The 27,617-nt window shown below is 38.3% G+C and overlaps 2 protein-coding genes across 3 annotated transcripts; one reads left to right on the top strand and one right to left on the bottom strand.

Annotated features, from left to right (window-relative positions):
* Positions 1–4,360: 4,360 nt before the first annotated feature.
* On the top strand, positions 4,361–15,919 carry STAMBPL1 (STAM binding protein like 1). The gene is made up of 10 exons (XM_068399328.1): positions 4,361–4,444; positions 5,351–5,568; positions 6,971–7,046; positions 8,504–8,599; positions 9,964–10,318; positions 10,909–11,033; positions 11,924–12,061; positions 12,698–12,810; positions 14,369–14,468; positions 15,863–15,919. The coding sequence occupies exons 1-10, from the start codon at positions 4,361–4,363 to the stop codon at positions 15,917–15,919; spliced, it is 1,362 nt and encodes a 453-aa protein (XP_068255429.1).
* Positions 15,920–16,622: 703 nt separating this feature from the next.
* Positions 16,623–27,172, bottom strand: ACTA2 (actin alpha 2, smooth muscle). Of its 2 annotated transcripts, XM_068397887.1 has the most exons (9): positions 27,123–27,172; positions 24,336–24,507; positions 22,497–22,625; positions 21,258–21,368; positions 20,690–20,774; positions 20,437–20,598; positions 19,991–20,182; positions 18,851–19,032; positions 16,623–18,067 (listed from the first exon to the last, which is right to left on the bottom strand). In XM_068397887.1, exons 2-9 carry the CDS (start codon positions 24,462–24,464, stop codon positions 17,924–17,926), a joined length of 1,134 nt encoding a protein of 377 aa, XP_068253988.1. In that variant the 5' UTR covers positions 24,465–24,507; positions 27,123–27,172; the 3' UTR covers positions 16,623–17,923. The 2 variants fall into 2 exon arrangements, with proteins under 2 accessions (XP_068253988.1, XP_068253989.1); XM_068397888.1 differs by lacking the exon at positions 22,497–22,625.
* Between the last annotated feature and the right edge of the window lie 445 nt (positions 27,173–27,617).

A 27,617-nucleotide genomic window follows, 5' to 3' on the forward strand; every position in this document is an offset into this window, starting at 1 on the left:
AGCACAGGCAGAGGGGCTCTTGTTTGTTCACATCCATCTGTACTGGCAATTGTTGGAAATATGCCAGCATGCAGCGAACTGTGAGGGCATTGGAGAATTTGTGATAAATTATGACATTATACCTCTCAGAAAACTGTGAGAATTCGTGTATGCATTCTCCAGATCTTCTCATACTACCTCTGTTTTATTAGCCTGCTCTTGAGGTACTTGATATGTCTTGATATACTTCATGTATCTTGATGTACTACTATTTGCATATACTTTAAGTTAAAATTGCTTTCTCTGCTTTCCACTCCCCTGGTACTTGGTACCATCCTTGTTAGCCTGAACAGAAAGAATGACTTTCAATGCCATTTAAAATGCTGATTTTCTCACTTTGCTCTGTTTCCTGTCTATAAGGACCTTTGATTTAATAAAGCTGGATTTTACAGAGGATTAATGCATACTATAATAAGCTGGATCATATAAGAAAACAAGTGCTTTTTGAAGAGGAAATGGAATTTGGTGAGCAGTGCAATTACCAATGAAATCAAGAGAAATTTCTTAACTGTTGAATTGAAGTTTAATTCTTATGTTCTGATAATGACTCTCAGAAAATTCATCATTAGAAAAAGCTCGATATGTATGCTAGTTGTCCAGACACTTCTTCTTAATCAAACATTACCTAAGTCCATCGAAGTTAGTTGGAATGCCTGAAATTGTAAAGCAGAAAAATGCATCTTTACTCTTAGAATTTGGAGCACTTTACCCTCTAGTAGACTAAGACAGCTCCAAGCTAGCATTTCTACTTATCCCCTGTGGTTGGGATTGGAGTGTAGTGCACTGTATTAGCATAACTATTTTGTATATTTGAATAGAATTAGTTTCAGTTACACAGAGAGGTTTGATATTTTAATTTCTCTTTGCTCTTGTAGAATGAAATATAAGTGTATTTCCAGAAGACAGAGAGTCACTCATCAGGACTGGGCAATTCTTGTAGGCACTGCACGAGCTCTTAGGGTGCATTTTCAAAGCCAGTTCATGTCATTCTAGGACAGCACCGCCTCAGAAAGGGGCAAGTCTGTCTGTTTTGCTGGCTTCATGTTTCTGCCTCCTCCCTTGCATTCTGAGTTATAGAAGGAAGTAATTAATTTTAAAAGTCCATTTGATTTTTAATTTAGATCAGCTACAACTTGCCTTGGAGTCACTGATGTCAAGGTGGAAGCACAAAGAAGTATGGTGGGGGTGATCTCCTTGGCAGTATTGTGGCCTTTGACTGGCTGAAGGTGGTGTGAAACTGTGCCGTGAGGAACATTATGCACAGAGGCATTCCAGGGAGCTGACAGACATGCCTGTGGTGGTGTTTTTAGTAAAACTTAACTTTCTGCATTTTAATTGTTTATAATTCTGGCCAGTGTGTCTACATGTTAAGGATAATATATTGTAGTGCAGTCATAAGACAGTCCACGTTCTTTTTAGGATTTTAATTATGCTGCCACCTGTAATAGCTGGTATATTTGTGTCTTATTTGATGTTTTTGTAAAAGTGATATAAATTCATCCTCATATTTCTTCTTTATTTACAGTGTCTGGTTTTTAATGTGTCCCTGAAGCCAAATTTAAAAAGTCAAGTTTCCTCTTTTATTTGCAGCAATACTTCTGCTAAGCTCTTGCAGTGTGGCTTGACTTGTGCTCTCTGCAGAGCTTCTTCACCCTTTCAAAACTCTGACACAATTTTGAGGAAGTGTGAGTTTCTGCTGTTACCGGATGTCTCCTCTTTAAAATACCTGGTACTACGCTTTTTCCCCCCTTATTTTTAATGCTTCTTTAGGTTAAAAAAAGTCACTGAAATAACTTATATTTATAACTTTAATGTTCTTAGAGGCAACCAAGATGAGAAATGTTTGCAAGTAGAGGGTTCCATGATGTCTCCCTGTGCCAGTTCCAAAGAGATTTTGGCTGGGGGAAACCATAGGCGGCTTTAACAAAGACCCCTTTGGGAATACTGGTCCCCCCAAAAAAACAAAACAAACCACAAGTTAGTGGCTTTTGTGTTTCCCAGTGGCTGCACTAATGTTTTTCCACTTGCCTACCAGCTAGGCTGAAAGGTCTTCTAGGTGTGGTAATAGTTGAAAGAAGCATATGATCCATACCCTATGTCCTCTGTAGGGAAGCATCTCAAGAGCATTCTCTTAAATGTCCCTTTCCTCACTAGATTTTGGAGAAAGTTCATAAGGGAGAAAGTCTTGAAAAGCAGTTTTCTTTCTCAAAAGCTGCTAACTGAAATAGGGAATTGAATAGAAATACATTTCTACACCCTTTATTTTGAACAATATTTTTGGAGATGAATGAATATTTTGCAGTGTGTCATGCATGGATGCATACTGTAGACCAAAACTAGCCTTCCATTCAGCTATCATAGGTCTCCCAGTTGCTTCTAAGGGAAATTGAAGAAAAATATCCACAAGTGATGGGTGAGTGAGTGAATATTGTTTTAAATGCATGCTTTTAAACTCTCTCTCTTTTTTTTTTTTTTTTTTTTAATTGTTATTCCTGAGCCACACAGAGCATATGAATGCAGAGTCTCTTGTTGAAGATTTTATTTCTGCTTAAAATCTGAGCTGCAGGGGCAGAAGACTAGTATGAGCTCTGCACTGGCCTAACTTTTATCCCTCTCCTTTCACAGTCTGCCATATGAGCAGTGGTCCAGCTGAAGAAGGGTTTCAGGTGGAACGAGCCGTAAAGGAGCATGTCTCTTGGTGTAGGCTAAAGCAAAAATATTTCATTACTGTGGTCCCATGGGGCCTTTCTACGGTTCATGAATAGGCAATGAATAGGCTCTCCTGCAAAGCTGATCATTTACACCAGAGCTCTGCGTATATAAAATCAAATTGTTTAGAGAACTGTTTCCATTAGCATTGAAACCACAACTAATGTTGATGTCTTGGGTGTATAATCCATGCTTCGTTTTTTGGTCACAAAATGTGCAAGTATTTTGAATACCATAATTTCAAAAAAAGCAGGTCTTGAAATTAAATTCACAGACCTGTGACATACCTGATGATGAGAACAAAAATCTTGAAAACAGGGATGTAAAGTCAAGCAAGAACATACTCATTGAGACTGGGAGGTCACATGTAAAAGCAGAGTAAGACAGAATTAATAAGGTGGAATGAGTATATCAGTAAGGGCTTTTACAAGTAAAACAGAATGATTCTGATTATTTTAAAGAAAGTGTATTACTTAAATGAATTTAATGTTTTCTGTAATACTTGCACTAATTGTTAAAATTAAAGACTGATCTAATAGATGCTGTTATTTTTTGGAAAAAAAATGAGGAAGACCCAAATACAGAAATCAATACTCAAGAAATGCAGCCAGCTAAAAACACATTAGGGTTGTTTTTCTCTAACCCATAGTCTTCTGGCCTCTAAAGAGAAGTGTGCTGGGAAAATATTTTTGCTGAACCCACTCTTCATGCTTTTAGAAAAGCATAAAGCATATTTATTGCAATATATAAAATGCCTTTGACATTCAGGATCAAATCTGTTTAGACTGAGTGCACACAAGTAAAAAAACACATTAGGAGCTTCATTTTCATATTTCCAGGGTAATTTATATAATTCATTTCCCTTTCAGGGGTTTGTTGGGGGTTTTTTTTGCTGATGATCATAACATGTCTAAATATTTTTCTTTACTTGTTCAGAGCTGTGCAAGGAGCAATTACCATCAATTGACTCATCAGGGTTCGTTGTATTTTGCATGTTGTCGAAGTCAGCAAGCTGTGCAGATGGAACATGTGGTGCTTGAGATATTTTCTCTGCTTCATATTGCTGCTATGTGTTTATGTGCTAAGTTTTAATTATACGCTTAGCAGGAAAAAAGATGCCAGATTCACACTGTTTATAAATATGTTTGTCAAAACATATGCTTAAGGAAACACAGACTCTGTGATTAGTCTTTGAACTTCTGAGTTTTTCACTTAATGTTTGAAAGTTGGGCTTTTTTGAAGTTGCTGTAAAAATTGTAAAAATAATTTGTTATATTGTGTTCTAATCCACTGTAATAACATTAGAACAGGTCAGCTAGTCCACAACTGTCCTATAAGCCCCCATGCATTTCCATTTTAAATTCTAGATGCCTGGTAAATTTTAGATTATTATTAAATATGTAAGTACTGTCATACCGAAGTAATGAGTGGGTGCAGGCATGCAAATTTACGTGACATTTGAATGTATTTCTAATCTGAATGACTTGTCATATTTTTCCAGCGTATGACCGTGGCCAACAGATCTATGTTCAAGTTTTCCTTGAGCTAATAAACCCTGAGACAGCTGGCTGCAAATACTGAGTGTCTGATTGATACTGCCCTTTGCAGTCAGATGGAGACTTTGGAGGAAAAGAGTGATCTCCTTGGTCTGCAGACAGACAACAACATGGAACAACCATTCACTGTCAGCTCGTTGGTATGTATTACAAAGAAATGCTTTAATGGCTGAGCACCCTTTCTTTCAAATAGGAAACAATTCAAGAGAGCCGTTTAGCTGTGTCGGCTGTCAGCTACAAGGGTCTCTTCCTGCATGCTGCCAGTTCCTTCCATGTTCTGCCCAATAGTTTTGTTGGAATTTATTTTATTTTTACATATGTCGTTTAAGGGCTTGTAGCTTGTTTCAGCGATCAGGTTTTTAAGAAGTTGAAGTGAACATTTTGAATACAAAGAGTAAAAATTTTCATCAAAGTAAGAGGAAACAACATGCTGTAGCCAATTATGTAGCCACTTAACAGGAAGGTAACGGTTATAAGTAGCTATGCTGCTTCTTCAGTAGAGTTCCTTCTAACTTCTTAGGCTTTAGCTGCTTCCTTTGAAACTGGAAATGAACATTTGAAGTGAACAGTTAACTGACCAGGGGAACTTATTTCTCTTTGCTAGCTGAACTATACCCAGAAGTCATACTGTATACATCATGTAATAGGAGTATCCAGGCCCCCCACCAAATTATTTCACTAACTTAAGGTGGAAGCTTGTAGAATTTCATGTGTGGGAGATCCTAAAGAGGGTACATGTTGTGTTGCCTTTGATAATTTCTACAGGGGTTTACTTAATTTTATCTTAATTTTTTTTTCTGGGATTTTTTTTTTGTTTGAAGATTTGGGGAGGGTTATAAGATCACTTTTTATTTGTAATTGCAATCACAATTTATTTGCAACTGAGAAACATGTCTGACTGTTTCAACCATGGCTAGCAGTGGGGAAACCAATGCCTATTTTGAGAAAAAAATGAAGACTTCCCTTGAGTTTCTTGAATGAGATCACTTACTGAAAGTGAAACATAACATCTGGTTCTCTCTGCTAATCTTGCTGTTCTTTTTCAGAAAAAGCTAGTAGCTATTCCTGACCATACAGACATCTCTGTGACCCCAGAAGAGAGAGTACGTGCCTTAAGCAAACTTGGCAGCAATATCACAATCAATGAAGATATCACTCCGCGTCGTTACTTCAGATCTGGAGTAGAGATGGAGCGAATGGCATCAGTATACATGGAGGAGGGAAACCTGGAGAACGCTTTTGTTTTTTATAATAAGTTCATAACGTAAGAAACCATTTGTAGTCATTACAGCTTATAATTCTGAGTAAACTGAAGTGTTGCAGTGAAAACAGGGCACCCCTTTAGGTCAGGAGAAAAAAAGTTTAGTGTGTTCTTGCAGAATAGCTTTGTTCTTTGGAGATCTTTAACCACAGGCTTTGTTGTAATTTCATCTCAACTGTTAGTATAGTAGTCCTTTCCATCTAATAACTGCCAGGTGTGAACTAACCTAATATACAGAGGTTTAAGTTTACTGTACCAGGCTATACTACGAGCACAGTTTCCCAAAGATTATTCTTTATCTGTCAGCATGTTGGTTAAATACAGTGCATGGCTTAAAAAGCAATGTTGAGATAAGATTTCTGAGCCTTTAATAGTGATCTCCTATAAGCTTCTGCTGATCTTATGCACAGCACTTAAAAAAAACATGAAAAAATGGCTTTTTGCCTCTTTTTACTTTCCTTCCCCAAAAGAATCAAGTATAATTTATTGCTTCTTACAGGAATAAATGCAAAATCCACAATATATGTTCATTGTATGATTGTTCTACCCAGCCAAATAAAATAAATCCAGACAGCTTTCTTTAGAACTTTCAAAATAGCCAGCTGAAAAACATATCAGTGGAAGATTTAAACTTTTTAACTAGCTAGTTTTGCTGTAGGATTGATTGGTTTGTTTTCTTACTTGTGAAAGTTGTTTTTTTAAATGCATATTTTAAAATTTTTGTAACAGGAGACCTCCTTCCTCCCCCCTTATTTTCCTCATACTCTGAAAACTAGACCAAATCTTCCTTATTCTACTTAATTTTAAATGTATGTATCACTACAAAAAGAGTGTCTGGAGGTGAACATTATACAAATTGCTGAAAGAATGATAGCAGCTTTGTATTCCAAATTCTTTGCAGCTGAGTGTTGCCATAATTTAGATGTCTGGGTAGGTTAATAATACTGCAGTTAGCTGTGCAGCTTGGTCTGATAAAAATAACTGCTTTAATGGTAGTCAGTGCTGCATTCTGGACTTCCTATTTAAGATTCAGCATTTCACCTAAGGACAGATAAAGACAGAAATAGGATTTATTAACACTGGCTAGGCTGGAGGGTGCTTTTGAGGGCTATTTTTAGGTGCTGGCTGCTAGTTAGTCCTTTTTTTTTTAACCCAACCCAATACTAATGAAAATCAAAACATATTCAGATGTAGAAAATTATCTCCTGTCGTTACTCTATGTGTCTCATACAAGTCTGTACAAGAATTTAAGTGTTAGTTTAAACAAAAGTATAGAAACCTGCTCCAAGTCATCTGGAATTCAGTGTTTAACAGTTATGTGAAACTGATTTTTCTGCCAACATAAAAGCTATTGTGGGTATTCCTGTGGCTACTGAGGTGAACACAAGCATGTTTAATTTTCTAGGTTGTTTGTAGAAAAGCTGCCCAGTCACCGAGACTATCACCAATGTGCAGTACCAGAAAAACAAGATATTATTAAGGTAGGGTTACGATTTCCTGGCCTTTAAGAAATGTTTCTCCCAGAACCTATCCCTTCTTTCCCAGGACTCCTTTTCCCCCAGTGCACACATAGCCCACGGCAGCCTCCACAACTTGAATTTCTGATATATTTCTACAATAGTCATTCATGTTTTATTTTGGTTTCATCATTTGGTCATTACTGGAAATGAAATTATCATTCTAAAAGGTGAACAAGAACAGTCTCTGAGTAAGTTGGTAGATTTTTGGAAACCCAGGTACATCTATTTCTGAAAGTTTACATATTAAAAATACACTAATTTAACAGTACTTAGAGTTTGATTCTCATCTCGATTATGTGAATGGCTATTGGTTCAAACTGACTACTGCAAACACAGGGGAAGAGAGATGTGTGGCATTACTGCTGTCTGTGCAGTATTTTTTTACCCTGTTAAATAATCAAAGTATATTTTTGCTTTCTTTATTACTAAATATGTATTTACTTGTTTTTTTACCAGATTTTTTCCTCCACTTGTATACAAATTAGTTTCACATTTTTTCTTTTTTCTTTCTTTTTTTTTTTTTCTCTCTAAAAGAGAAATTTCAAATACAGCCTTATACTAAGCTTAAAACATCTGGAATTGCCCAATGAGAAGCATAAGTATCTCTTTTGCGTTGTGCTGCCATATTTGCATGGTTTCTCTACTGTTAGAGATGAATAATGTTATATTCAAGGCCAAAATGCTTCATGCCGGATTTTGACTGTGGCTCACAATCTAGCAAAGCATCCCTGCTGAGGAAGGGCATCTAACATGTTCCCTCCTATGGCACTCAGTAAGATTAAGCACATGGTCTCTTTCCCTCCCTTGCCTACAGCCTCTAAATTATTTTGTAGTAGCATCTGCATCAGTAGAAAACACTGGGCATTGTTTTTGTTTTACAAAACAAAATTGTTTTATCTGCCAGGGCTGTCAGAGGAAGTACATGTGTAGCTATCCCTCCAAATAAACTTTTTTCCATAATCCCCCACCTAGAAATGGGCATATTGAGTCATATTTCTGTCCAGGGAGTCCCAGAGAAAAATGTGACAATGCTACCTGAAACACTGAAATTTCAACTTAGCTTTTTTTTTGTAAATTACACCTACAACATTGCTAGTCATCACACACGTATTAAACCGAACAGAGATAACGGATTGCTAGAAAAAAGGACTAATCTTTCCTTGAGATAAGAAGTGGTCTTGTCACACCTTTCACTGACAGAAATTAATACAGCTTTATTGAAACTGGTGTACTATAGAAGCTTTATAATCTGATGATTTAGTGTGTATTTCTTCTTTTCTTTCCCGGAAGAAGAGCAGTATTTTTTGGTTTTATTTTTGTATCTTTTTAAAATCTGTATTACATCTGAGTTTCTTTTCCAGGTAGTTCTTTTAAAAAGTGAAAAATAAATTTATCTACCTTTCTTCCCCACCCTAAAGAAATTGAAGGAGGTTGCATTTCCAAGGACAGATGAATTGAAAAGAGATCTTTTAAAAAAATATAACTTGGAATATCAAGAATACATGCAAAATGAAGTAAGTTTTATATGGTTATTAAATCATTGTTGGTATGAATATTTTTCTGTCATATAAAACTTCTTAAAAACGAAGCGGTAAAATGCCAGTTCTACAAGAACCTAATCATTTCACAGGCTGCTTTAGAATGATTCTTCACTTCTCAGAATCTAATTGGTTGGTCATTTGAAAATAAGTAATGCAAGTGTGTGCTTGGAAATAAATGTGCTGTGATATTTACTTAATAACAGTCTACAAATATCTGAAGAGGTCTTTGGCACACCCTGATTCTGTTTTATGAAGAGGATATTGTTGATACACTCATATATGAGTATGTGGAAAAGGTCTCTTGGCTCTTAACAAGCTCAAGTTTGAATTGATCCTGTTTGAGTCTTTAAGTAACTTTAAATACCTCCATCTTGTGTATTGAAGTCACTGAAAACAGGACCTGCGGTTTTAAAAACTTGTCTTGGAAAGAGCGTCTGAGAAAAAGCATCTTTTTCTTTCCTTCCCTTGAAATGGACATAGAGAATTAAGAAGGAAAAAAAAAAAAGGAAGAAAAAACAGAAAACCCCAGATCCCACATGCCATATTTCTGTCACCAATTGGTTTGAGGTGTTCTTTCCTGCTCCATTTTGTTCATGACATTTAAGAAATTACTTTGGGCTGGTTTTTTCATTTGCTCCTGGAGATGCTTGATGCTCTCCCTTAAGAGGGAGGAGGACAGGCTGTTGAAACCTGAAGCTTCCCTTGTAGTTTGTGGAACAGCAGGTGGCTTGGGGGCGAGGGAGAATAGACCAGAGAGGAGAAGGCACCTAATGTGTCTGAGGCAGGGGGAGGTTATGCACCAAAGCCAGGTTAAGCAATCCAGGGAAAGCTGAGGAAAGAAAGTAGCAGGAGAAAGTTGACGATCCTATCTAAACAACAGCAACAAGCAACAAAATCAGATAACAAAATGTATTATGAAATCTACCCAGAAAACCCATGTGCTCGTGGATCTCTTGTTGCATTGAAAATTGTAAGGGCTTACGCTTGTGTCTAGCCTCTTTACCATCACTATTTTGAAAAGTCTTTTTTTAAATGGCTTTATTATAACAGGTAAATGAAGCAAGTGCTATCACTACTGAAGAACACAAAGCACTACAGGTATGCAGATTGGAAGCTTAGTGTTAGAACTCCTTACTTACTGTATTTCCTTCCATATCGTACTACTTTTGGGGATATAGTTGTATTTGCTAGTTCACCAAACATGTTCCAAAAGATTTATTTTTTAATGACAGGATTTGATTAGTTTATTAAACAACTAGACTGTTTCTTTCCTTTCATTTTTTTTTTGTAGCTTTTTTTAGTGTTCTGAGAATGTCGCTATTTTGCATATGTTTCAGAACAAATATAAAACTGAAGTTCTGAAGAAACTAGAGCATCAAAAGCTAATAGAGGCAGAGAAGAAACGAATCGCACATATGCGGCAACAGCAGCTTGAATCAGAACAGTTTCAATTCTTTGAGGATCAACTTAAGAAGCAAGAACTAGCTCGAGATCAGAAAATCAAAGAGAGCATGGTTTTGTCTGAACAGATAGATGGAAGTATGCTATCTTGTATTTCTGTACCAGAGAACAGTTCCTTGTCTACTGCACTGCTTGAGAAAAAAGAGAGGAGTGACACATCTGGCTGCACTGGACATTCGCCTCCAGTAAATCGGGTCTTAAAGCCAGCAGCTACTTTAAGTGCTGTTCAGAGTAAGTGCAGAGATTTATGGGTTTTTTTTTTACTTTTTTATTTTATCTGCCTCTTTTCTGCTTATAGCAGTCCACATATTGCATATGCATATGTATTTGTTTGCTGTGAGGATGTCCGTAGTGAAATAAGCATGAACAGGTTGATGTACACACAACAGTTCCATATAGTTTCTTCATTTTAAGAAAGGAGATTAGTTGCACAGTTTCACATTTTCCAGTTGAGTACCAATAGATGGATCTAGAGACTAAGCCTCAGTGTCTGAATCTTGTCATGGACTTCAAGGGAACAGAAGCAGAACCTGCAGTAGTTCACCCTGGAAAGCCCTGGCCTGGGAAAGGGTATCAGCTCACTGTCACCTGAGGTGCAGGCCAGTGAGCGTATTTTATGGGCTGGTGACCTCAATTTAGGGTGAAGTGCTTGTGCTTTAGATTTATTCTCATTAGAAATCTGTGATGTGGTAAACATAATTCTTTCACTTTTAATAATTTCCTGTAACTGTGTACGTTTCCCTATTCTAGTGAATGTCACTGTGTAAACTGCAAATGCCTTTTAATCTCTTTCCCCTTTTTTTTGTTTGTTTGTTTGTTAGCTCAACTGGCCGAAGCACTCAGAGGTGTGATTTTGCCAAGGGATCTCTGTCACAAATTTCTGGTGCTAGCAGAGGCCAATACTGTAAGAGGAATAGAGACATGTGGAATTCTCTGTGGAAAACTGGTACAGTTTAACCCTCACATTTGTATGGAGAAAGACATAATTGATAGTGCTGTACTTGCCTGTAATATATCAATTTCAGAGCAAAAGCAGATCTAAATGATTAGTCTTTGATGTCATTAACTTCATATTATAACCTGAGTGGTCACTTCAGCAGTGTGGGCTTGCCTTATTGGGGAAACATCTGACCAAAGTACACTGCTGTCATTATAAAATGTAGCAAGTTTTTCAGCATGCTCTACAATACAGGCTTTTTCGAGTACTTTCTCTGACTTTCATCTAAGGTAAGTGAGGTTTAGTTGCAGGACAATGAAATATAAAGACTGTTAGAATCTACTGGAGTCATCAAATTCATAATGGCACAACAAAAAAGGAAGAAAATTCCCCCATCAAGCTGTAGAAGGTCTGATTTTCAGGATGCTTTTTCCTTTGACCTAGATAACACTTAACGTCGTTTCAGAGCAGGGAAAGATGTCATGGCTGATGATGGCATACAAAGACTTTTAAAGATGATGTCCAAGTGTATTTGAATTGTGTGAAGAGAAAGAATAGCAAGGGTAGTGATGTTCCAAGTTTCACAGAAAATAATTATAGTATTCTCAAACCTCTTTCTTTCATGTTTTACATTTTTTAACGGACATCCTTTTCACACTGGTCGCTGTGAACACGTCCATCCAACAATCTTGTGTTGTTACTAATAATTCCCTATATGTTTTCATGATAAAATGCTAAGGCGTATTTTCAGATGCAGTAAGTCAGTGTAGCTGCACTGGAATCCGTGGAGCTATACTGCTCTGTTTTAGCTGATTGATGGGCTGACGTCTTTCAGGTTCTGATTCAGCATTTATTCATTAGTTCATTTGTTCCACTCTAAGTCAATGTTTGTTTTGCAGACACATAATGAATTTACTATTACCCATGTAATAGTGCCAAAGCAAGCTTCAGGACCAGACTACTGCGACATGGAGAATGTGGAAGAATTATTTGGTATTCAGGATCAGTATGATCTCCTCACTTTGGGTTGGATCCATGTACGTATGACTCACAGATTCTGGCTTTTCTATATCAGCTCTGCATACTACGTAAAAGAAACCTTGGAAATAACAAACTAAAGAAATAGCTGGAATAATCCAAATTAATTTGCTCAATTCTAATTGTAGTAATGTAAATGAGCACTGACGTTCTTCACAGATGAGTATTTCTTAACAAAGTTGAGGCATCCTGTTGACACTATGGGCCTGCTTTTGACATGCACTTTTGTTATGTTGTTTTAGGGGTATTTTATTACTTTCTAATGCCATTTATTTTTCTGCTATATTCAAAATTTGGGGGGAGGTATTGTGTTTTTTAAACTCTATATTAATTTCACTCTTAGGGATTTTGGACAATCAAGTAATTTCCCTCTGTCTTGTGCTTCTTCATTCCACCTATTTCCCTCCATGATTGGAAAATTGCTTGTGCATCTGGTTGTGAATGTGCTTCCATAAACTTCGTACTGAAAAGCCACCCTAACAATGTAGAATCTGCTTAATAGGAATTTAAGAAACCAACCTGGGAAAGTACTGACGCTTTCACTTGTTACAAATTATTGTTCCTTCTTGAATGTATGTTGACCTTGATTTGTAAGAAATATTTCATGATGTTGAGTTTTCCCTTTCTTTTTGTAGACACATCCAACACAAACTGCGTTCTTATCCAGTGTTGATCTTCATACTCATTGTTCTTATCAGCTAATGTTGCCAGAGGCCATTGCAATTGTTTGTTCACCAAAGCATAATGAGTGAGTTCTGATTTTTCTAAGTAATATTTAGATATTCTCCCCTGCTCCTTATCTATAAATTTGATCAAATGCAAACAGCAGGTCAGCTGGAATGAAGGGCAGGAATATTGTATTGTGAGTTTGTTTTCTTTAAGTTGTTTAGACTTACATTCCAGTCAGTCTATATGCACAGTATTGTTTCTGACTTCTCTCTCCTCCTCCCTCCCAGCCCCAGGGTTTAAATTTTATTTATTTTTTTATACTCTGCTCAACTGAGTAGTAACGACAGGAGCTGTTCTTCTGGAGACCTCATTGCCGGTGTCCTACCACAGACATATCTTCATTCTGTCTGTTAAAGAAAGTGGAAGGGTTAGACGTATTTCTCTAGGGCAATATGAAAATTACTTTTATTCAGTAATAAGGTCCTGGTTTTGTACTTCATAAAATACAAACAGTAAGTATCTGGAAAAACCTGGAACTGCATAATAATTAACATGAAGATATATAATGGAACAAGTTGCCCAGAGAGGGTGTGATGTCTACATCCTTGGAGACATTCAAAACCTGACTGGACATGGTCCTGGGCAACCTGCTCAAGGTGATTCTGCTGGAGCAGGGAGGCTGGACTAGACAATCTTCAGAGGTTTCTTCCAACCTCAACAATTTCGTGATTCTGCTTTGGTGTGCTTGGAGTTTCAAGGCCCAGGACTAACTCTGTTGTTTAGATTGTGCGTTTCTTTAGCCTGTCTTTCTGGCCTTCTGCCCCTGTAGATGACTTCTATGAATCCCATTCTGGTTGCTTAACTTCCTATATACGGGCCATTCAGCTAGCAGAGCTGTAAATACAGCCTGAGCCGCAAGTGCACAAGCACTAGGCTTTGTAACCCAGAGCACAACATCTGTGTACCTTTTCAAATCTCTGGTCTTGCCAACTTCTTTCGTAGTTTGTGCTGATACCCCGTAACCAACTCTAACCTGTTACTCCTATCGGTAACATCTATTAATCAGGTGCTGTCTAGTAGTTATTAGATATTAATGTTCTTTACAGAAGAGTGGGTTTTCTAACTTTTTTATTCATTACTCAAAGTGTTAGGTCATACGTATGCAGCAATGCATTTTTGTAGTGCTTTGCTTTGTACTACTTGATTACCTGAAAGAGTGGGGAGGATGTGTACTCTCAAGAGTCGTTTACACAGCTAGCCTAAAGTTTGTTCTCTTTTAAGTTGCCCCTCTAGAGTTCAGTGAATGAAATGCAATCAGAACACCTAAGTTTCTGTTTTGTATCTGTTCCTGTATGAACTCGCCTCCGCCCTTGGTAGGCTAACCTGCGTAATGGGAATAGCAGCAGTACTGTGGTTTTTTTTTCTCCTCTTCCCCTCATCATCTCTTTCTTTACAGCAATACAGCTCCCCTTGTTTTCAAATATCTTTAAGAATTCAATCCAGCCTTAGCTCCTGTGTATCAGAGGTTACTGAGCATGATCCTGTGTCCTTCTGTTAGCTAAGCAATTTGTATGTGAAACCTTGGACTTGTATTATGGGAGCAGTATGTAACAGCAGTTTTGTCTTTTGCTTTTCAGCACTGGCATCTTCAGACTTACTAATGCTGGCATGCTAGAAGTTTCTGCTTGTAAAAAGAAGGGATTCCATCCACATACAAAGGAGCCTAGGTTGTTTAATGTAAGTATATAATCCAACATGGTTTTGAATATTCGAATTCTTGCCCATGGTTCTGCTGCAAGCAAAAATTATATGTGCTTCAGTTTAGGTTTCTTTATACTTCCCCTCCCCATTCTAATAATTCATTACCCTTCCTTCACTGACCAAGGCAGACGTCAGGAGTCTACTTAAGCAGTCAATAGCAGCCATGAAGTCAGTGTTCCACACTGCCATTCAAATGGTGGCTAACCAGAGGCAGTTAACATCAGTCACCCCTCTTAGCTGCTTTCAGAAGCAAAAGCCATAGTTTCAAGTGGGAGCTGTTCCTGAGCTCTTCAGTTTTTAAACAAAGCAGTTGGTTAATTTTCCCAACACTGGTGTCCCAACAGAACATCCCAGCTGTTAAAAAGTGCAGATATGAGTAGATTAAGCCCCATTTCCTTCATTGCCCCTCATTTTCCCCCAGCTTCTCACAAGTCTTTCTCAGTAACTTCCATATCTTTTGATGGTTTTAATAGCATAGTATGCTATACATGTGGCTAAACAATATAGTCAGTCAGAATTCTCAGAAATGTCACTGTTTTCTGGAAGGCAACAATCTTTACTTTTGAATAATTAAGATTTTTTAAAAATGAGGCTCATGTCAAATGCAGAGCATCTCATATAGCTCAAAATAAAATGATTGAATGAAAAGAAGTAATACTGAAAGACACTGGAAGTTACTTCTTTGTTGTAGGACTCTCAGAATGTCAGTATTATTCCTCAAAAGAAGGAGAGGTTGTGTTTCTTTATTGTTTTGTTCTTTTATCATTGACAGTAGGGATAATGAGAAGGTAGTCCAATTCTGAAAAATTTTAAGACGTTTGTTCCAGATAGGCTCTTTTCAGTGGTCCTTTACAGATTTAGTTCATGAATGAAGTTGTTACTGGCCACATGAGCTCAGTTATAATCATTAGAGAGACTGCTGGCATCACATATCAAACACAAATATCCTTTCAAGTACAATCCCCAAAACACATTGATCTTCCAACAAAAATGTAAGATCACAGCCACAGGAAAAATACCAGGAGTGATAATACAGGAAGCTTCATGAAACCTGACTAGAACAATTCTATTCTGCATCTGTCCGGTTTCTGGTAAAAACCTCTTCTCTACAGACCCAAACCAAGCTGTTACTTAGTCATGACTGTGTCTAAAGACACAGTGTAGTCCTAAATGCTTTAAAAATCCATGTAGGCAGATGTATCTGAAGCTACTGCAGGAAGAGAACAAGTTGACGTTTTCCTTGCTTTTCCTTGCTGCTGTCCTCCACGCACCTGTTAAGCAGGCTCAGAAAAACAGAAGGAAACAATAGCCCTCATATGCTATTTTACTGAAACTGATTTCTGTGAATAATGGGTTGACTTCTCCTGCAGCCATGTAGCCACGTGGTCGGGAAAGACATAAAGATAATAGTGCTGGATCTGAGGTGATACGGATGGACGATAGCGATGTTAATATACAAATGGCCAAAACAGAAAAATGGATTCCTGTTTTTCCTACATTTTCAGAAATGACTTTTATATTTATACATTTTAGATTGAATGGTTTGATATTTATTGCTCTAGCTTGTTTTGGAGTTACTTTGTTGCTCTGTCAAGATGGAGTTCAGTGGCATTACCCCTGAATCTGTAAACAAATCTCACCTGTAAAACACAACAATAAAATGAACTTCAAACAACAGTAACTGTGTTGAAATAAGTAATATTTCTTTTGTCACTTGTTGGTACTAATTGTTTTCTGAGAACTAGAAATTTTTAACAGTGGTTGTCTTTTGTGACTTCCAGCTATGTACATCTCTTCACTGCTTCAGTGAATTTACGTTAGATACAGTAGAGGTAAATACATCAGTTTGGGTGATTTTTTTTATTCCCCATTCCATCCTTGTATAGCTCAAGTTTCGGTTAAGTCATTATGCAGAAAACACTTAGGAAAACACAAGTCCTTTACCTGAGAGCTGACCCTCATCACATCTTGGCATAGCAGAGATGCATGAGAGTGTCTTGGAGAAAGCAAGTCCCCTGTAGGAGAAAATTTTACTTGAAATCAAGTTCTTATCCTGAAAGGGTTTCCCTGGATCTATCTAGAGTTAGATAAAAAGATCTAGATAGAGTTAAAAGGAAGAACCATACAAAGTTATTTGCTCTTACAAGACTTTATTTAGTGTCTGTTCCAAGAACCTAGTTGACCTATACTTTAAATAACAAGGTTAGTACAATAAAGTCTGGAACATATTCTAACAGTTAGAAGCTGGATAAGATCTGGAACCCAGGGGTTACACAGACATGGTAAATAACATGTGCTGTTGAAAAAAGCTTGCAGTTTGAAAGATAACGAGTAACAGGTAAGTGAGGTAAACCATTGAATTTAGACAGGAAACTAGGTAACAAAAATAAATAGCATCCTTTATCCTGAACTCTGATGAATACAGATTGCAGCAAGTTCCTTAGAACTGACCTTTTCCAGGTCTGTCTCAGTGAATTCTTTATTTTATATATATACTTTTTAGACAGTATTACTGGCATCATCTTCTATGCATATACTTCTAGTTGGATATCAGTTTTTATGTATTTAAGATTATAAACAGAATCAGAAAAAATCACAGAAAAAGTGTCTAAATTATTTTATCTACTTTGATTATATTAATCCCCCCCCCCAAAAAAAAAAATAAAACAAAGTATATTAAGCCAGCTTAATTACCCTTTAGACCTTACCAGAAATCACAACATAAAGTAATAGGCTGCACTCATCCTGAGGGCATGTGATAGGAAAGTCATGTGTTCAAAAGGAACAGGTTTCATTTCTTTAAAGAAAGCACACAGAATTGTTGTAGTATGCATCGTACACCTCTGGGCTGCCCACTGTAAAAAATTCACTTTTCCAGCATGACAGCTGTGAATTAAGAAGTGATGTGGATAGATAATATTTCTGCGTAGATAATATTTCTGGATAGAGCAGATGCAAAGCAGAGTGCACATGCTCATCCTGGTATCGAACAGATGCTATGCTCCTTTGGTACTGCCCATAAAAAAAAAAAATCAAGACTGGTTCTGTTTGCAGACTGAAATATTTACTGAGGCTAAATTTTGACAACGTGCAGCCTGATAGCTGAGCATTTTCTAGCATTGGTAACATTGAGCAAAAGGTACTACTCTTTCTATTAAGGCCAGTATAGTGTAGTAACAAATTCACGTCACAAGATGGAGCTTCAAACCAGCTAAAGTGTACCTCCACAAATGCGTGGGTTGTGGGTTGTTTTTTTTTTTAATAGAAGCAGCAATTTCATAGCATATTTAAAATTTATTCCAAAAAAATACATAGTATCCAATTAATGAGAGTCATTACAATGAAGGATTTATGGAATGAAGTTATAAGAATGTATTTTCCTGAATACATTCACAGTAATACATTAGGGCGACATATAAAGATAAAGCAATTTAAAAGCATTTGCGGTGAACAATGGATGGGCCAGCTTCATCATATTCCTGTTTGCTGATCCACATCTGCTGGAAAGTAGACAGAGAGGCAAGAATAGAGCCTCCAATCCAGACGGAGTACTTACGTTCAGGAGGAGCAATGATCTGTTTAAGAAATGAAAGCATTAAATACAGCTGTGAATAAAATATATTTGTTATACAAAAATATTAAAGCAGTGATATTTGATATTAATAAAAGCACTGTATGTGCTAGTGTCATCCCTAGCATTACAGTTAGCAATTGCTGCAAGCAGTAAAGTTTAAAAGCTGTTATTTGAGTCTGAGCCTAAATCCTCAATTTCTCTGACTGAGTCAGTCTGCCCAGTAAGAGTAGTGCATTTGTGTATTCGTGACTGCGTATGAGAAAAGGGGAGATAACTGTTCTGGAAACATATAATGATAGCCCAGGAGGGCTTGGAAACATGAGTGGAGTACTCTTATTGGTACAGCTAATAAAATGTTTGCAAAGCAAGTAATGGAAGATTTGAAGCAGCAGAAGGAAGATTGGCTTGTCAGATACTCTTTCTTTTCTGCACTTGTAGGCCAAGGACAAAACCAGCATTTCCTCTCTCCTGTCACCATCAGCCAAAAAAGGCTGACGAAGCTCACGTATAGACCCAGTGGAAGATTTACGCTTCTGGGTCCACACTATTCTTCTTTGCCTGTATTAAGGCAGTTTGCAGAATTCACCATGCACAAGGAAATGAGAGGAGAGGCTTTCTCCTTCCAGCAACAGAGCTACCAGGTGGCGATTATTTGCTAGGAGGTACAGACATGATTCAAAATATGTATAAAGCATTTACTTTGTAAAGTGTTGCTATGTTTCACTAGCTTCTTGAGGACTTTGTACAAGCCAACTCAAAGAGTCCATTAATAATTGCACCATACCTTGATCTTCATAGTGCTGGGAGCCAGAGCAGTTATTTCCTTCTGCATCCTGTCTGCAATACCCGGGTACATTGTAGTGCCTCCAGACAGCACATTGTTGGCATAAAGGTCCTTTCTGATGTCTATGTCACACTTCATGATGCTGTTGTAAGTGGTTTCATGAATGCCAGCAGACTCCATGCCTGGGGAAGTTACAGAGGAACACTGAGGAACCAACTTCATACAGAGAATTGTTAACACAGAACTGACAACATGAACTTTAGTGTCTCATTGGAAGACATCAGTCTTCAGAGTTGTGGAAGTCTGGGAAGTAATTCTGCAGCTGCCTCAATTATTTGCTAAGGAGTTCCTTGGTGCACAGCCCTCCTCTCTCCCTTATGTACACAGCTCCTCCTTAAAAAGAATGCTGGGGGAGTGGAATAGTAAAGTTTCCACTAGGCTTTTGCAGGCAATCTCAAATGTCCTAAGAATTCCTTATATGGTCTTGGAATCATTTGTTTTCTTTTTTCTTTTCTTTTTTTTTTTTTAATTTTTTTTAAATTGAGCCAGCTCAGAGACAGAGCAGTCAAAATATATCCTAATACCTCTAAGTATGCAACTACTTTATCTACTTCTGAGCTGAAATTCTGCCGCTTGGCAGAACTGACATTGTATTTCTGTGCGACTTCATTGCAAGTCTGCGCCTTCATGGCAGTTGATTAGCATGGCATTTTGTTGGCTTTGCTCTGCAAAGGTGATGAACCATGGATTCAGGATTTGGAGCAGTCTTTTGGAAAAATAAAAGTAGTGCTCCCTGCAAGCACATTCAAACTACAATCCTCACACTATTTAGAAAAGTGGCTTTACAGCCATGCTTCTCGTAGTAGCCAACTGCACAACTTACAAAATGGCATGGGCCCCATGCCAGAAGCCAGGAATAAACATTCAGGGTTTATTTTGGGAAAGCATTTTGCCTCATTGTTTGGCATGAAGTTTCTCTCACTATATTAATAGTGCTGTTCTAAAAGATTATTTTATAATGGGTGCTAGGACAAACTCGTGTATATGTTTAAGTGAGCTAGCAATGGGACACAATTAATAGAAAACAGGGACTTGATCTTTACGTGCATTTTACCAAGGCAGTACAATCATTCAACCTACCAATGAAAGATGGCTGGAAGAGGGTCTCTGGGCAGCGGAAGCGTTCGTTTCCGATGGTTATCACCTGACCATCAGGAAGCTCATAGCTTTTTTCCAGAGAGGAGGAAGAGGCAGCAGTGGCCATCTCATTTTCAAAGTCCAGGGCCACGTAACACAGCTTCTCCTTGATGTCACGGACAATTTCACGCTCCGCTATCAAGAGGATTCAATCTTTAGAATAGCATTCAGGAAGGACTCAGACATGTTGACAGGTTGTTCCCTTTCATTCTCCAACACCCCTTCCCCTATTTTTTAAACAAGCACTCTGCTAGTCTCTCAGGGGACTTTCCTGTTGGATTCCTTCTTGTGTCTAATCAACTGCAGAACAACTTCTAGAGACCTTCTAAGGTCACTAGAAACGTTGCACATTAAACAACTCTCCTCCTCAGTCAGCAGCATGTCCTTACCGGTGGTCACAAAGGAGTAGCCACGTTCTGTCAGGATTTTCATGAGGTAGTCTGTAAGGTCACGGCCAGCCAGGTCCAGGCGCATGATGGCGTGCGGCAAGGCGTAGCCTTCATAAATTGGCACATTGTGGGTAACACCATCCCCAGAGTCAAGCACAATCCCTTCGAGAGGATAACACACAATTCATTCCAAAGTGCACACCAACACGCTTAAATATTTCAGATGCCTGTGCCACCTTCCCCAGAGGCCTACCTGTGGTACGTCCAGAAGCATAGAGGGACAGAACAGCTTGAATAGCTACATACATGGCTGGCACATTGAAAGTCTCGAACATAATCTGAAATGCAATTAAAATTATTGCCTTAACAGTAGAGGTTTTAGCTCAGTTGAAGCAATATATTGAAAGGGAGGGAGAAGACAAGACTTTCATATTTCTTGATGGTTAGTAACAACAAGGAAGGAAAAACCAAAATCTAAATCCAAAAATATCTGTATCTAGCCTATATCTATAACATATGAACATAGACACACACACATATTAAACATAATTTTGTAATAGGCTGGGCATAAAAAAAGTTTAAGATGACATTAAGCTTGGACAGACTGAAGTTCTCACATTGAAAACTGATACCCTGACTTTCTAAAGCAAATGTAATAATATGCAAATATGACAGGTGTCACTATGCACTTTCCATCTTCCATAACAAAGAGAGAGAGACTACTGGTCAGTCAAGCTGGCATGACTAACTGAAAAGATGAAATTCACGTCCTGTGGAAGTCACAAAGTTGGAATTATTCCATAACTTCAGTGCGGGCTTACCTGGGTCATTTTCTCCCTATTGGCTTTGGGATTCAGTGGTGCTTCAGTCAGCAGAGTCGGATGTTCTTCAGGTGCAACACGGAGCTCATTATAGAAAGAGTGATGCCAGATCTAAGGACAACGGGAGAAGCCAAAGGAATAATTCTCATGCAGTTGTTCTTACTTCCTTCATAGAGATTAGCAAAGTAATTGTAGAAAGAAAACAGCTTATACTGCTAGTAAGAGATGAGTTCTTTTAAGAACACGTAAATTAATGAAAAGAAGTATGTTAATCTTACAGTAGAAGAGACAGAGCAGGACAGACCTGGTTCCAGCAACACTATTTCAATAATGATTGAAAGTTAAACAGTTCCAGAACAACTCTAGAACATATGCAGAACCATGCGGTAGAGCTCAATAGGTAACAGGTCTCTTGAAGACAGTTTCATATTTTGGTTTGTAGGTGCCAGCCCAAGAATTCGTAAAAAGAAATGACAGCAAAAGGTTTGTGAGGCTGAAAGTCAACTTGTGCTTACTGCCTCCTTATGGCTAATTCCTACCAGCTATAAAAATCTGAGGCCATGTGGACTGCAATGAGGAGGGTAATACACCAATAAGAAGTAAAACCACCAGAGACTTTCTAAAGGCCAAAAAGTTTTTTGTGAGTTTGTTTTCAAGCTGGTGGTGATTAGAGACTGGTTGATAGGTTAGGCATCTGAAAGGTTTTGCTGTCTTAGAAATTATATCAACCGTACAGACTACAACTGTAAAAATAGTCCTGGAAGTCTTTCATAACCAAACACTGGCTCTGAAATGGATGCATTGCACTGTCACATTGCTAATCTTTCAAGCATTAAAAAGTATGTGTGTAACCAATGGCCTTCACATCAGAATTACATACACGCTTTGCATTTTTGCAGAAACAGATGCCTTCTTAAATTCCATTTCCTGACTAGCAAATTGAGGATATTCCTTTTCTTTCCTTTTTTTTTTTTTTTTTCTTTATTCCCCCTCCAGTAATTAGCAAAGATGTATAGATCATACTGGAGTAAAAGAACTCCCAATAAATATTTCAATATCTCCTAGTGCTGATACTTCAGCTTTAGATGCAAGTTAACTTTTGTTGTTAACAACCTTCTTGTTAAACCATACTTGACAGCATGACGTTTTCATCTAAAATTTAGTGGGTATTCTGTAAACATTTGGATCAAGTATTTCTGTTTACCAGTGATATACATTAACCTTTCAAAAATGAAATACCTTCTCCATGTCATCCCAGTTTGTAATGATGCCATGTTCTATGGGGTATTTCAAGGTCAGGATTCCTCTCTTGCTTTGAGCCTCATCACCTACGTAGCTGTCTTTTTGACCCATACCAACCATCACTCCCTATAAAATAACACAAATGGAGTTAGCCTCTCAAGGAGAGGTGTCACAAAGTAGTTAGAACATTAGCTGTGAAATAAATCTAGTTGCTAGTGTTACTAGTTACAAAATACGAATACTAATGAATGGAGAATTACTCATTGCTCTTTAATTTCCAAAATTAAATGTTTAGTTCACTTAAACCTCTGGAGTTCATGTTTCCACTACAGTTTGAGTAAACAGCACAGGTACAATGTTAAATTCATCAAGATAAAGTGGAAAAATAGGGTTGTTTTAACGTTTGTTATTATTTAGGGATGAACTGTCTGCTGAACTATAATAAAGTGAAGTAAAAGCAGAAAGTGATAGTTGTGCCATCTAAGGGTCAAGACAGAGCAATACACACTTTACATTTCCCAAAGCTTAAATTTCAACATTTTTTAATCTTCTTTTTGAACATTATAATATTGCCATTAGAGACAGACAATTTAAATCTACTGGTACTGGCTTCTTTATAGATATTTTCATGGATCCTGTAGAAATGGTCCATGGACCAGAAGCTGGAAATTACTCTGGATATACAGTAATCTCTATGTTAAAGTTAGAAATACTGGAAAAAAAAATACAGTAGGATGTTTTGAGTGCATAATACTGTCATCAGAATTTAGTCATTACACATTCCAAACTCTGGCATCTCAAACTGCCCTGTCTTAGAAACAGGCAAGCTGGATTTGGAATTTATGATGGGATGATCCTTCCTTTAGGGCACTAATGCTATCCGTGATACATGATCTAAAAAGAAAGGTTCTAGAAATCTGCTGTATTTGTTTCTATTGTGACTGCATGGCTTGCTTTTGAGCAATTAATACTGTTCACACTATCTGCAGAAGCTGGCATTTGCATTTTTTTTTAAATTATGTTAATGCCCAGAGGCCTCAATTAGGCATAGGTTTCTTCTGCCCTGAAGAGTTTAAAATGTTTGTTGATGGGTATATAAAGTGCTGCATCTTACAACCAGTTTACCTCTTCTCATTTCACCAGGTGCTTAGATAGCATAGAAGCAATTGGGTGGATCTACTAATTAGGAGGATTAGTTTGTCATGGCCTAGCCAAGCTGCTCTAGTTCACACTAACAATGATCTGGCTCAAAAACTCTCTACATGTAATAGCTCAGATAATATATGTATTTGCAAACTATTAAAATGAACTGGAATGCATCACATACTCTAACGTAAACCTTGAAGCTAAACAAACTCAAACCTAGACAGATGTCCATTTGTGATACAACTAAATGAATAAAGCCAGGAAGGTTAATAGGAAGCTGACTGAAAACTTTTCTTTCCTCCTTTAGTTTTCCACACGTCACCTATTATCAGCTTTTAGGGCACTCAGAAATATCTGGAAATTTTGTGTTGGGCTTTTGTGTTTTTTTTTTTTAAACTAGCTTTACTCACCAAGTTCTCTGGGTAATCCAAAATTAAGGGACAGGTAGAAGAGGGCATATAAGGGAGTGAAAACTTTTAGAAGGACTCCTCTCACAAGGCAAGAGACCTGCTTTGATTCAGGTGAGTGCACTGCTGGAGTAATTTTGCCTGGAAATACCGTGTTACACAGATCACCCAGGGCTGGGCTAGTCCCAAACACAGGAAAAGGTGGCTCTGGGATGGAGGGCTGGGGACGGGGCAGCAAAGCCTTCTACAAGCCCAGTATGGAACAACCAAAGCAGTTCATCACCTGGTGCCTGGGACGACCCACAATGGACGGGAAAACTGCTCGTGGAGCATCGTCCCCAGCAAAGCCGGCTTTACAGAGCCCTGACCCGTTGTCACAAACAAGGGCAGTGCTGTCCTCTTCCTCGCACATCTTCTATGTCAATGTCCTCAGGCCCTCCAGACAGAAAACAGCCCTATGAAAATAGCAGGAAAGAATTTTAAAAAAACCCCATACTCAGGCAGCAGACCCACCCTTGAAGACAGAGATGGCTGTATGAAAGGAACCAAGACCAGCAAAGAGAGGTATGGCACCAGTTTGGAAATCACAAGGCCTGCAGGGCCATATGAGGGAACAGGCTTCCTTTTGAAAGTACGAGAGGTTTTGACCATGTCTGCTGGAGGGCTGTATGCACTACAGATTATCCAGGGGATTCCAGAGGAGACTTCTAGTCCTGCAGCATGGGCAGACAGATCAGGGAGCAGCAAATATTTATCTAAATTTGGTCGCAGAAATCCATGGCTGGGGGTGGGTGGGAGATAAAAAGAGAATGCTGGAGTGACAGCTGCAAAAACAATGATCCCTTTGCATCAGATTCAGCACAACTTCCCCCACTTTTCTATCATCCTGGAAAAATCCTGACACATGTATAAAGCTGTCAAAGGTAAGAGTACTTCAGTCTTCCCCATCCAATCTTGGGCTTCCCAAAGACTAAACACATTAAATGCTAGGCATGTATCAGGGGTGTTTTCCTGATGCAGATATTAACCTACTGGGTCAAGAGGGTAAATTAAGTTTACATTTAACCTTTTAAAAGACATCAAATGTTCCCAACTAAAAAGCAAAAACAATTAAAAAAAAAAACCTTTTCCAGCCTTCCCCTAGTCGCTCAGAAAAAATAACCTGCCTTTAAAATTAAGTAGGGGACAGTACGTTTTTTAAAAAACAGGCCATAGTGTACGGTCTATTATCATTTCAAAGCAGCTAATAAAGCGCATTTGTAGAGTGACAGAGTAATTTATGTTGGCTCCTTGTCTCAGTAAAAAGAAACTGTTTTCTTCCTCTGGCAAGAGGAAGATAATATGGGTAATAAAAATGCTTTGAAGGCTTTGTATTAAAGTCAATTACAGAAACAAGCACTGAACACCAGGACTCAAGAACTATTTGCCTGCAATTTATAGTGTGGTAGGGAATCACTTGGCTAGCTCTGAGTCTGGGCTTCCATAAAGATTTCAACAAATTGCAGTGTGTTAACAGCTAAAGCAGACAGCTGTCATCCACAGACCAGATGGCTCCACACACAGTCTCTGAAACCTTCTGCCATGGGAATACTGGAAGCGCAGGACAAAGAGGGAATGGGGTCAGCAAGAGCCATGGCCGAGAAGCAAGGCAGCCCACAATCTGTTTAGCCTCTACATTGGATGGAACAAGCACGGACAGTTCTCACAAATCCTTCATTTGAGATCCTTCATCTCTCCCCAGCCAGGCAGCCACGAGACACGGCTGCAGCCCCGCTCCTGCAGGCTGCTTGGGCATAGCTCCCAGGAGAAGACAAGGATAGGGAAATCCTAACTTGAAGTACTCCAGATATTTTACCATTATTATTGGGAAAGGAAAGTAGGTTGCAATTTTTGTACTTATTAAACCCCTGGGAAAACAGGCTCTTTATATTTAAACATTTACTGAATGGAGTACAATTGTTATCTAACGTGAATGAACAGACTGGTTTGGACAAACCATTTCCTAATTAGGAAATAGGCTTTTCAACCGGCTGTTTTTGGAACAGAGTTGGAGGTCAGGGGGTTTTCTCAAACCCATGCAGCTAATGCAATGCCAAAAATCACTTGGGGGAGGGGAAAGAAAGGGGCAGGAGAGGCTACATTTCTGAGCTTAGTGGACTCTAAATGAAAACCATATTTAGTAATAAAGCACAAAAAGTTGAAAAATCAGAGCTGAATTATGTCAGACAGGGCGCTCTGCTGCCAGCCAGTGAGTTACAGCTCAGGATTGCCATGGCATGCAGTAGTAATATCTTACAGCAGCAAATGTCACTCAGCACTGTGGAAGAAAGGAAATTTTTCTCCAAAGTAATTAATATAGTATTTAGCCTCTTTCTTCTACCTGCTTTATATCTAAAGATAAACAATCACCTCACCAATCTCCACAAAAAGCTACTAAGAGAACTCCAGCCCCACAAGAAATAATGTGTGTAGCCTGTTCCTTAATGAAATGTTTGGCATTTTACAGAACAGTAATTTCATATACATAGAGACAAGGACAAATACACATGCATCCTCACTGTATCCTATTAGATATTGCTATTTTGCATACTTCCAGCTCTTCTTACAGTCATATTCCCCAAAACACTCACGTCACCTTACACTGAGTTAACTGCATTGAAGCAAATCTGCTGAGAAACCCTACTACGCAGAGGGCAAATTTACCCTTTCAGAAACACTGTTCTGTGCAAAACTAACACCACAGGGTCACACAGGTTCATTTAAACATGAATATAGCTATAATTCCAGCCATAACGTTACACAGACTGTATCTTTATGCTATTGCTGGAATGCTGGTGGAATCAACAAAATCATCAGGTAGAACTTTTATTTCCCTTTCAGAAGCGCTATAAAACAAAGACAACTCAGTATAGATATTACAAGCATTTTATCAATTCAATTCTAATAAGTAAGTTTGCTTAAGTAAACTACAGCACAGCAGTACATCCTCCTGAATAACTTCCATTTGACATTACTTAATTGAAGTCCTCCAGCAATCTGTAAATCATGCTATTGGTCCAGTGCCACTTACCCTGACAGTGCTTGGCTGGGGATAGCTGCTTTGGGATGGTGCACTCTGTATCTGAAAGCTCTGAGGTTATATAGCCCCTTCAGCTCTTCTCCTCCCACCAGCCTCCCAAACAAGGAGCAGAGACAGCCAGAGACAGAGCTGAAGTCTCTAAGAAAACCATATAGGGACCTTATTACAAAAACCTCTAATCTGGGTGGCCACAGGCCCTGGGTCTCTTCCACTGCATTCCAGTGCAGAGCTCATGAAACAGGAGGAGATTTTCGTCTGTGTAAGATAAACACTTTAAAACTTCAGGAGAGTTACTGAAATACAGAGAGACAGAGTGTGCCAACAATAGACACCCTCTGGCAGGAGGAGCATGTGTGCAAACAAGAGAGGTCCAGGCCTCCATAGTAACATCCGAGAGGCAAAATGAGAAATTGGAAAAGTGGTCATTTATAACAGGGAAGGCATTTTTGAAGAAATACTTTACTTTTGTTAAAGATTTTGACAAAA

Source organism: Nyctibius grandis, chromosome 4, assembly GCF_013368605.1.
Source record: "Nyctibius grandis isolate bNycGra1 chromosome 4, bNycGra1.pri, whole genome shotgun sequence".
Lineage (NCBI taxonomy): Eukaryota > Metazoa > Chordata > Aves > Nyctibiiformes > Nyctibiidae > Nyctibius > Nyctibius grandis.

Excerpts from the sequence above, each read along its gene's own strand:
- ACTA2 (XM_068397887.1), bottom strand. The coding sequence starts at position 24,464 with ATGTGCGAGGAAGAGGACAGCACTGCCCTTGTTTGTGACAACGGGTCA. Across the intron at positions 21,369-22,496 it reads ACTGGGATGACATGGAGAAG|ATCTGGCATCACTCTTTCTA; the intron begins GTATTTCATTTT and ends CGTTGTCCTTAG. Across the intron at positions 20,599-20,689 it reads TGCTTCTGGACGTACCACAG|GGATTGTGCTTGACTCTGGG; the intron begins GTAGGCCTCTGG and ends ATCCTCTCGAAG.
- STAMBPL1 (XM_068399328.1), top strand. The coding sequence starts at position 4,361 with ATGGAGACTTTGGAGGAAAAGAGTGATCTCCTTGGTCTGCAGACAGAC. Across the intron at positions 7,047-8,503 it reads AAAAACAAGATATTATTAAG|AAATTGAAGGAGGTTGCATT; the intron begins GTAGGGTTACGA and ends CCCACCCTAAAG. Across the intron at positions 11,034-11,923 it reads GAATTCTCTGTGGAAAACTG|ACACATAATGAATTTACTAT; the intron begins GTACAGTTTAAC and ends TTTGTTTTGCAG.